Here is a 12,157-nt window from a genome sequence, read left to right on the forward strand (position 1 = left end):
TGTTCCAACAGTTTTTTCATCTCAAAATATTTGTTCTGCAATAATTCCTATAAGCATAGCAATTGTTCCCAGTAGGTGATTAATTTCAATAGTAGTTTAAAAACAAGAAGTTAATACAAACTTAAACAACCTAATTGTTAAAGAAAAACCTGCATTGCAGAAATTCCATAAAGGTAGAGAACATGGAAAGAGTTTTAAATTTGGATGCCATTTGTAATTGTTTTTGTAGGGAGAGGTAGGGGTCTACACCTTTAATTTAAGTAGTGTTTTAGCTGTTAAACTTACCTTCGAGTTGTTCTTATTTTTATTTTTCTTCCCGAGTGTTGTAGTACTTAGGTGTTAAAACTGTGTCCCTATATGCTGGAGTTGTGTTTAGACAGATTTTCTTTTGTTTTTTTATTTTCACCTTTAATCTTACTTCATACATGTTTCATTTAAATTTCTTTCCAGCAGAATTATCCAAAAACCACAAAGAGTAAACATATTTTTCAAAGAAACTGCATGTAAACATACTAAGTTTTATGTGAAAAGTATTGACAAAACAAGAATGTTCTTGACATGATTTTGTTAAACTAGCCTCTGTGACAGAAGTTTTCAGCTTAAAGTTTTGCATGTTCTGAGCAATAAAGTTGTGTAAAACAAAAGTGAGCAGAAACTGGTGCATTACATGTGTAAATCACATACACTGTAGGTTTTTTTACAGTAACTTAACTTTTATTTTCTTTCTATAAAAATAAATTTATCCAATATTGTGATATAATAAAAACATTGTGTAAAACAGAACGATGAAGTCGCACAACTTTGAGTTATACAGTCCTCCCCTCAATCCTAAAATCCCAATATTTTACAGAACTGAGGAAAAACAAGACAATTGTACGTTTTAGTTTAAAATAGCTGATTTTACTTGTAAATTCCTTATGATTATTCATTTTCCCCTGTATTTTCACCAAACATTTGTTAACAATATACTAAACTACAGCTCATGTACTTGTTCATATGTTAATGCTCCTTATGACAGTTTCACACTATGAGTAATTACCACCTTTCAATGCAAAATAATATTTTTCTCAAGGTTTATCTTTTTTTTTTTTAGATCATTAAGCACTTTTAAGCTTACATTCCAGAGATACAGGCATAAGTCAGAAGGTGCAAGCAGAACATGAAGAAAGTATATGTTGGCTTGTTGTAGGATAACAGATCAGCTGAAATTCCAACTAAAGATGTATGCAGTTATTTCAAACTAAGGTAAAATCCTAATGAAAGGGTAAACTTATGTTAAGGGTATGCAAAAGAGTTTTCAAGTTCATTTTGATTTTCTTTATGAAACTATTTAAAACCACATTTTCATTTTGAAAAGATTTTGTTCAAAAACCTCATTTTGAAATTATTTGAACACTGATAAAAAAGTTGACTACTTTAACAATACTTCAAAATAAACATGCACAATGTCACAAAATTATAAGTCTTGAATATCTTGTTGTACATTTTAACTATTTATTATGCTCTTTTGCAATTTCCATAAAACTGAGAGATGATTTTGTGCACCCCTTTAGTTTTTTATCACCAGGTGATGAGTCATGAAAGCTACATTAAGTAATATTTATATGTCTTTAACTTGTGTACTTAAGATGATATATTTTGTAGAACTAATAATAGGCTGTATCTATAAAACTAGGATATCTGAAATTAAACTTGCTAGGCCTCCTTACACGTTGAAGATTTTTTTCAATTAAAAATTCTGGGCTTTCCCAGTTAAAACAGCAGCCAATGGTCAACAAATATAGAAAAGTCTAAAATTTATTTTGGAAAGCCTTAACCAAAATTAATCTTAGACTTTTCTATATCTTAAGCAATACAGTGTAAACAGCAAAGAGAAGCTGCAATTAAAATACACCATCATAAGATGTTCCCTCTGCTTTTACATCACCTATGTCTCCAGTCAAACAAACCTGGAAGCAAAAGTCAGAGAAGTAATGCCTCATTCCAAAAATTTTTGGAATGTGGTCAACAAGTTTGCTGTATATCATTTCAGTGGCCTATAACCGCACCTGTTAAAAAAATTGGTGGATGACCTAAAAGAGAAATAATTCAAGATATACCTTATTGTATGATCAAACAACAACTGATCAAGATATGAAGCAATTGGATCTTCTTATCATGAGAAACACAATTCTGGATGACAAGAAGATACCTTGTGGTCTTCCATTTTAGTTATGTCAAAAGAAAACAAATATTATAAAAAAATCAAGCATTTCTTAAAGTAAGAAATGGCCATCTCTCTGTGGTTGCTTATATCAACTCCTGACCCAAACATCAATAGAACCATTTGGAAGTAAATCAATAATGTTCTGAAGGAATATGACTACAGTGTCACATTGAATCAACTGTCCTCCAATGACACTGAAATAGGAGCCAACAAGAAGGACACTGTCAAGGCTGAAATCTGATCAGCTTAAAACACCTGTGTAAGACACAAAACAGTTCTTCATGACCATTACAAAGTACTTGCCTCTAAACAAAGATGTGGCATGTTTGCATCCCTTTCTTCAGAGAAATGAAGCAAGTGTGAGAGCTGTCAGGCACCGAGCTCAGAAATTGAAACATGTAGTGTTAAAGCAGGAGGTAGTAACTCATCACAGATGTGTGAAAACTGTATCTGATGGAAGACATTCCTTAAAACTGTTTCTCTTACACTGATGAAGACACACAGGAGAATGTGCACGTTTGCACTGACCATTACAGGAGAATCTCTGCTACTTCATGCTACCCAGGGTCCAGATATAAGATTCTAAAAAAGTTCATCAAGTCTTGCTTGAGTGTGTTATATGGATGCATATGTTGAGAGATCATTGTTAGACAATAAGAACACAGTTTCCAAAGAGCAGACCAGCCTAGGTCAACACACAATCAGTAGGTTGAGCAGATGAATAAAAGTATGCTAAAGGCAGTCCAGGATGCAAGTTCTCTATATAAAGAAAGATTGCAGGAATAAAGCAGGCCTTGGGAGAAGTCAGTACTGGTGAAAGAGGAGGAGTAAAAGAAGAAGGAAAAAATTATGAATCAGGCTGAAAAACACATTAAGGAAGATCTGCAGAAGAAAAACTTTCAGGATGGGAGTTCGGTCACATCCTTTTGTCAATATCACAAAGAAATTAGAAAAAATCCAATAATCAAAAGATGAATGTGTAAAAGAGTGAGATAACTTTGAATATAATAAATTGCAATGATGAAAAATATCACACAGAAACCTAAGTAATTTTCAGAAAGACAAAGTACACCCATAAGTGAAGCAACAATTACAGGTATGACTTTTACTGGTGAGAAAACAAGATTTTGTTGCTTACCTTTGCTTAGGAATTTTATTTGTAATGCGTTTTGATCATTTCTATGCAATCAAAATTAACATACATACTTAACATGGGTTGCACTAAAGTGATGATAATGTATCTTGCTTTTAGGTAACATCTAATGAAATGCTTTGCATGATAGTCATTTAAAGTGATAATACATATTATTAACCATGTGAATACTAGTAGAATTAGAAATAAATACATGTATTAATCTGGTTTCTTAATATTTGAAACATAATTATTTTCTACTCTATTACCGTTTGGTAGGCTACAAGAGGTCCTGAAAAAATTGCTTAATCTTAAAGTATCTCACTTAATAAACAAGATCATGTCAATTAGAAATGGACTCCAGAATCATCATAGAAATGACTAATAAAAGCTATTTTTGGAGGGGGAGGATATGTTTGCAAATATGTGTCTCTTTATTAGTGTTCTGCCAACACTCTTCTACTGTGCCAATGTAAATAGAAGTAAAAGTTGCCATGTGAAAACATAACCGAGTGAGATTTCAATCGCTGATGAATTATTATTCAACTTTGGTTTCAACTTCTTAATAGCTAAGGTTTCCTTGATTCTTATAATTTGTTTATTATTGGAACTACATGTAATTTCAAAGATTATTTCATCTGCAATCTTTTCACATACTTGGTCTAGAACAAACTATTCAAACATTAATAATCACAAGAACTTCTATATACAGGTTTTTCATATTTTGTTGACTTTTTTAAATAATATGTCCTTTATATATCCTATTTTCTACCTAGAATTTAGTGGGAGATCTGATTATATCAGTTACAAAAACATTTCTATAGATAATATATACTAAAATATGATTAATTTATAAATGAACACTTCAAGTTCAATCATTGCATTGTTCAGCCAGTCTCCCCAAAATACTTGACCTTTCTTATGTATAAATGCTGTTATTTACTTTTTATTATATTTATTAAGACTTAATGTTTTGGTCTAAAACTTCAACTTTTCAGTGTATACCTTTATGCACAGTAATTCATTAATTTTTTTCTTAATGTCTTATTTTTATCTCATTGTACAAAACTTTTAGCTTTCTTCAATAATCTCTTGGCTGAGGTACAAACTGACATAACATCTGCACTTCTATAAAGTGCTCAGTTATTTCTTTATTGTATTTCTAGAGGCATAAAACATTTCCTTTCTATCTTTTAAAGGAGATTTAGGCAGTGTATTTAACATGATAACAGCACGTTTTTTTTCTTTATGGACTTTTCCTGCCTAATTTTTGTACCATGTTTAGTCTTTCTTAACATGAAGTCTGATACATCATCTGAAAACTAAGGACACACACACAGGAAACTCCATAAATACATGATGTTTCAGTTGGTTTTATAAGTGAACATGTCTTTCATAACTAAGACCACTACACACGAGAATACCAATGGACCTTTATTAGTAAACAAACTTTCCTTAACTAATAACTATTTTTGTGCTCATACACTACGTTTGTACCCTCTGTTTAAGAAAAATGTTTGGCAAACATTTTGCATGAAGCCAAAGGGGAAAAATTGAGTGTTTGTCTGAAGCTCTTATATTTACATAAACAAAAATACAAAAAATTACTAAAGGCATTACAACACAATTTTCAATGTGGTAAAATATGCTTGAATACAAGTTAAACATTGTCATCACAGAAAATACACTTCAGAGTTCAGTTGAACATGGTTGACAAGAATTTTACATTTTCCTTGTAAATGAATTCTACTGTTATTTATGTAGCATACGATTTTGTTGTGTTTATACTCTGTCATTAACTCTTCCCTTAAGTCATGTTTATTCAACTCGTTCTGAATCTCTTGCAAAACTTATTACCGTGTGCAAGCAATAATATGTAATTAACAGCACTTCTTAATTAAATTTTTGATAATTTCAGGTTTAAGACAACAACTTTCTTTTGTGTCAACAACATTTTGCTCTCTATGAACAAAAAAATTAACTTATAATAAAACAGGGACATTTTCAAGTTTGACCAGGCTTTTAAAAACAAGTCCGAAACTTTACAAAAATTGTACACGATACATAAAAAGACACAAAGTCATTACTGTGTAGACAGCCATTGTTACTTTTGTTTTATAATATTCAATTAATAAATTAAATCACTTTTTCTTTTAAAGAGGTGCCAAAAGGACAATTTGTTTTATATTACAAAATTTAAACTGTTAATTTTTGTTGTTTTTTTTGCCTCTTAGACTAATTTATCAACATGGGCTAAGCCTATTGCTCTTATTATTGTAACTAATACCTTTCTACTGACCTGAAGTTAGAAACATTATAAACTAAATAAGAAACATAATAAATTTCAGTACATCAAAGAATCTCTTTTCTAATGATAACATTAAGAAACATTTTCAAAGAACTCTACTTACACGTAAAATATCTTGAATTCAAGAAATGTGGTCACAAACAGTTTCTGGATAATGTAAGGTCTCAGTTGTTCTCACATTAAAAGAAATGATAAACCACATTCAAATATCAGAATAATCATGCACTTTGAAATGGATCATAAACAATGTATGCAGATAAAAGACCAGAAGTTGACTCACAACATCTCTACATGCACAATGTTACCAGTGTCTCAAGACTATTTTTCTAATGGGTCTTCTATTAATGTAAGCATTTCTGTGAACGATATTCTTTTCTTTTTAATTAAATAAAATAATGTAAAACTATTGTGACATTACTTTAATAATGTAATAGCAAGGAAAATAAATCTTTTTCTTTTGGATAACATAATTTTTCCAACCTACACAAAGATATCAACCAACTGCATATTGAAATAATCGGAGATTTTTATCATAGCACCACAAATCTTAAAACAACTGCTCAAACTTTTACAATTATCTGTAGTTTCTAACCAAGAAAAAGGATAATGTTTCAAAAACATTATTTAGTATATTAATTGTTTAATATATATTAATGGTACACAATGAAACTTTTAATTAAAACAAATGCTTAAGTCCTTAAGATGTGGAACTGAATAAAAAAGAGAGAGAGAGAACCACTGCAATAACATTTTGTAAGCCCACAATTCTTTTGTGTTATGTTATATATATATGTTTTAATTGAGAGTTGTGCAAAGCAAAAATATGTTATACATCATGTTATCAATAATAGAACAATTCTGAGGAGTTCATTCTGAAAATTGCTTTCTTGTCACCAACAGCAGAGATTCAGGAAAAGTTCAGTTTTTACTTGGTTCCCTAATTTAAACAACTCAATGTTTAACTTAAAGTTGTATAAGTGGGTACAATCTGAAATTTATTCTTTTTTTAACTTAACTCTTATACGTTCTTCGGCTGTCACATATGGGAAGCACTTCATATGATAAGTTGGACATATGATATCTGTTGTTAAGCCTGTAAAGAGAATTCAAAAATAATTATAGTTCTTCAATTATACTAAAGGAAACTTTTGAATTACCGTAATCACTCACATTTAGAATACCTTGAACTCAAACAGTTTCTGGATATTGTAAGGTTCCATTTTTCCCATAAGTGTAAGAATAATTGCTTTTTTTCTTACACACTTTCACTAAAGTAAAAGTTACATAACACTAAGTGATATTGCATTTGAATTCTTACAGCTTCCACCTTTTAAATCCACATTTGGCTCATTCAACCAGAAGAACTTATGGTAATGCTTATAAGTCCCAAGGCCTACTACTACTATAAAGATGGACTAATTATGAGAATCTTATTTTTTCTTTGAGTTAGTGCTCATATTCTAGGCTTATGTCACTGTAAAGTGTACACAGAGCAATACCTAAAAGTTTCATCAAATTATTTACCAATTATAAATATTTTGTTAAATGTTGAGTACGTAATGTTTTTTTTAAGAAAACACCAGTTCAGGATATTTACTGATCAGTAGCTAATGTTTTCTGAAAATACATTTAAAAATTTTTTAAATTGTCTGTATTCTACATTTATCACAAATATAAAGATACACTAAAACTACTTTAAGCCTTTTTTTTTGTAACACTGTAAGTGTAAAAGAACATGTGTACCTGTACATGCTTTCCTATACTTGCCATGACTGGGAAAACTTTTTTTTTCATAGTATTGTGGTATAGAAAAAATTTGTTATAACTTATTTGTGAAATTCCATAACTTTTGCAATAATTAATATTGTCAAGTTAAGGCAAAATATGAAACTGATGACACCTTCACAAACATAAACAACAGATGACTTGTATACCACTTTTACATGTTTAGTATCATGTAGTATTAATTTCAACTGCAAGAACATTTCAAACAGCTAGTGTATAAATTACAATTCTCTAAAACATTAACATTTTCAGTGGGTTTTCCACACCATTGACTAGTTACAGTAAAGTAAAGGTAAAATGTGTTTGGTTTCATAACTAGCAAAACCCAAAGTTCCTTTATTTTTTTTAAGAGAACAGTTTCTTTAAAATTATACCTGCTCATTGAAACCTGTGTCATTTTTAGAACACAAGGCAGGTTTTTGTAATCAACTTTAAAGTTTGTATTTCTAAGGAATGGGCTTTTTTGTAGTACCATAACTTTAACAGAGAAAAGTGAGATCAACCAGTAGATTGCTGGTCATAAAAGAAACTAACACAGAATTTTTAGGAGCATTTAATATAACCCTGAAAGATATTTATTGATCAGTGGTTTGTGTAATGTTACGTCACAATAAGACTGATAATAATTTTCAACAAATGTTTCTTTACTGGCTCTATAGAGGTTTCCAGTAAGAATATAATAGTATTTTGACTAGTCACTTGCAATTATGTTCTTTTTATTGGAAACTTGTACAGGACCAATAAAGAAAGATTGCTTAAAAAGTATTAACAGCTTTATTGTGCTATAATGTCCAACAAATCACCAATCTATAGGTTATGCTTCACAAACATAAGGCAGTATGTACCATAATAAATGATAGCTTATATGTGAGTGACTTAAGTAGTATTTTGACTCAGGGTTTATGTGTTGCATGTCCAGCCAACCTAATGAACTCTGATATTGAACAAAAGGCCTCCTTGTTAAGTTTATTATCAGTCTTATTGTGGTGTAATGTTACACAGTCCACCAATCTACAGATCACATTTTCACTAGCGTAAGGCATTATTTTCCATATTCCATATCACTTACTAATGTCAGCCTTATTGCTAGTTATAAATAACCTTACTAACATGTAACATGTTGTAACTAAAAAAGTAACATGAATGTTACTTTTAGAATATAAATATCCTTGATTTACTGTTTCTAGAAATATAAGTTTTTTTTTGGTTAATCAAATTGAAAAGAAACCTCACAAACTTCTGGTAATTTGATAGTATGATCTCGGAGGTTTCTTAGCCATCTGTTGGATTGTTAAGAATTGAAAACAAAACAATGCTATTTTTCTATTATCTTCAAGCTTTTGTTTGTTTGTTTGAAGTTTAGCACAAAGCTACACAATGGGCTATCTGTGCTCTGCCCACCACGGGTATCGAAACCCAGATTCTAGCATTGTAAGTCCACAGCCATACCACTGTGCTACTGTGGGGGCATCTTCAAGCTATGATAATTCAGTTCATGACTACTTTTACATGCAGACACAAAAGCAAGGATTTTAATTTTAAGGCATATTTTAAGGTATTTACAGCAAATAATTCATAAACACTCACTCTCCTTGATCAACAACATTGTTGAAATCTAATTGATTATCTAACTACATTTTAAAACTTCTAAAATACTTTCTCTTGTGGGAAAAATAAATTCTCAATGGATCACATTCCTAAACCTCCTAGAAAGTATAAAACTTACAAAACAAATGTACCCCTAAAATAATAACTGATAGCATAAACTATTCTCAATCATATTAGTATTATTCATTTTTACTATAAAAAGAATATGCAATAATCGTTTTAATGGGATTTACTTTGAAATTAATACCTCAAATTTTAAATTCAACAAACAGAAAGTTCCTCACACTTCCAGATTTTCTCATTTTCTATCTTTGTAGTTGCAACTACTATTAGTTTTACATCAAAGTCAAAAAAGACTGTGTAAAAAAAAGCTAGTGAAATATTTTTCTTAGGCTTTATCAAGTCAATATTTACAAAATTAGAAATAATAACTTGCTTGTAAGATTTATTTAGTCAACTGGGTTTTCTAAAAAATAGATAACGTAAACTATAAAACATCTTTGCATTTTTTAAGCATTATTTTCTTTTATGAAGCATTAACAAATTAAGCTTAGAAAACTGTAATTAAGCATGTTATATTTTGTTTGTGAGTGTAATGATATACAAAATCTATTATTTGTTTTAAATATTTACACCTATTTTCTTTTATTTCATATACATATATGTTTATCACAGAGAATATCAACTTCATGAAATAATGTTCAGGGTAAACATGGTCTCCTTTTTGGGTACAATTAAGTTTCAATTTTGCAAACATTTGCTAAATAAATGTACAATAGTTAAATATAACCTTTTTTTCACTCTTTTGTCATACATTTAAGCAAATGTCTGCCTACATAAAAGTTATTTTGTTACATTAACTATTGAAATACAGTTCACTCAGAATATAAGTGTAAAGTTATCCTACTTTGTCAGTAGATGAATTCAAGTTCTTTAAAACAGTAATGAATGATGGAGGTCAATGGTGTAGTCCTTTTTTTATTTAATTTAATTAAATCTACAAGGATACATATTTCAGTAGATATTTTCCTATTTTCAATATTGAAAATAATGCAAGTTCATGCATATATGTTAAGTACTTCTTATTTACAAATATAATATAAAAAATATAACATAAAAGTTATCTTTGAGTTAGGGTTTTTGCTCTTTACTTGCACCACTAAATAGTATTGAAACTGAACTTTCTGGTGAAGTAATCTTGTACAAATTAGTAGGCATATAGATTTCAAAATACTACATTTATAGAAAAATGTTAGCATCATATCAGCCTACGAAATGTTTAAATTTGTCAAAATATAAAATCAGATTAAAACATTTTCACTGTAATTAACTGTTTATTTTCATTTTGTAATTCAATCAGTGTAAAAATACACACAACAACACTTCATATTCAATTAAGATTTGTGACTGTATTCATGTAATGTTATCAAAGAGTGTAAGTTATCTAGAGAACACTTCTTTTAAATTCAAGACAATGTTGATTTTTAAGGCTTATCTAAGTGTAATAATACAAAGATGTTATTTTTTCACACAAATATTTTTTTACAAAATAACATCTTTGATTTTTTTCATACTTTATGTTTAGAAATAGCAGTTTAGGAGTTTCTTAAGATTTATATTTTGTATACTTTCTGGAAACATAAAACTCGAGTTAATAAATTTCAACAGAACATTATCGACTTAATATGTTTCTGTTAGTGTTTATGTTTGTCATTATTATCTGAGTCATATACATTTTTATATTATTTAACAGCTTTTTCAATTTTATCTTTTAACTATTTTTCATTTTTTATAAATCTTCCAAAATATGAAAATTGCACTAACCTGTTTTTAGGTTCTTCATAGTAAAATGACCTCTCATATTTCCATAGGTAGTGTTAAAGTTTGTACAGCTCACCCATGAGTAACTAGTTCCTGGTTTCATGATGGGAAACTCACCTTCAATGTCAACGTAATGTGTGATTAACATTCATCCTCTATCTAATAATAATAATAACATACTAGTAATGTTTTTCAAAATTAATTTTTGTACACAGTGGAACAATTGTTTTGATAAGCATAAAAGACTGATTCTCAAAAGACATATTCCTACTTGGTCACCTGCATGACCCTGCAAATTAATAATTGTGATGGTAAAGGCAGTGAATTTTATTACGAACTTTGGGGTCTTGTCTTTGGACTGTCATCCTGATTTTGGCTTTGTTAGCTTGTTTGTTTGTAGTTAAGCACAAAGTTACACAATGGGCTATCTGTGCTCTGCCCACCACGAGTATTGAATCCCGGTTTCTAGCGTTGTAAGTCCACAGACATACCACTGTGCCACTGGGGGGGGGGGCTTTGTTAGCCTGCTGAGCTGAAGACTTTGGGCATTTTCTTGACAAATAAACAAACATAATGGGGAATTTCAGCCAATGATCATGATTTTTGTGCACTAACAATACCAAGTGTGAGACTTGCGTATACCCGTTTCAATTTTATTACTAATCATGATCTCTACCAACCTACCGTCAAATCTAAGTATATGCCCAAAGTATCACATCATCCGTTTTATATACATATGGCTGGAAGAATTTTAAAAAGACATACTTGCCTGTCATGGCAGAATGCATCGTCATTTCATGCAAGTTGCATGTCAATCAGTACTGCAACAGGTGAGATACCAGTGTGACAGATAGATGGCTTTTTGTCTTTATATAGTAGACTTATAGAAAGTTAAAGATGATAGGCCAACAGCCAATTCACCACAAACACCTACTAGAAATCCAAAGCAGCTAAACCTGAGTAAATTCTTACCACATACCTAAAAGAAAAGCAGATACTGATGACTCTTTTATTTAAAGAGCCAGACTAAAAGAACAGATGGCTGTAGCCACAGTGCCATGGTCAAAGAACACAATGATTGCACTCATAGATGTACATGTTAGCCTGGATGGTGTGTTTTAGTAATAGTGCCAACCCATTAGATATAGATGCTATTCTATCAATATCTATTAAAGAATCCTAAAAGTCCAACACTTTTAGTAATAGTGCCAATCCATTAGATATAGATGCTATTCTATCAATATCTACTAAAGAATCCTAAAGTCCAACACTTTTAGTAATAGTGCCAATCCATTAG

General features: G+C 30.2%; 1 protein-coding gene across 1 annotated transcript in view; it reads right to left on the reverse strand.

The window, feature by feature from the left end:
• Nucleotides 1-307: 307 nt before the first annotated feature.
• The window catches only part of LOC106475695 (F-box only protein 3-like), a 52,321-nt gene continuing 40,471 nt past the window's right edge, over nt 308-12,157 (reverse strand). The window contains exons 10-11 of the mRNA XM_013936376.2: nt 10,864-10,977; nt 308-6,739 (exon numbers count right to left, since the gene is read on the reverse strand). Coding sequence (XP_013791830.1) covers nt 6,642-6,739; nt 10,864-10,977 — 212 coding nt within the window. The 3' untranslated portion in view covers nt 308-6,641. The remainder of the gene's footprint in view (nt 6,740-10,863; nt 10,978-12,157) is intronic.

The sequence above is a fragment of the Limulus polyphemus genome, unplaced genomic scaffold, assembly GCF_000517525.1.
Source record: "Limulus polyphemus unplaced genomic scaffold, Limulus_polyphemus-2.1.2 Scaffold149, whole genome shotgun sequence".
Lineage (NCBI taxonomy): Eukaryota > Metazoa > Arthropoda > Merostomata > Xiphosura > Limulidae > Limulus > Limulus polyphemus.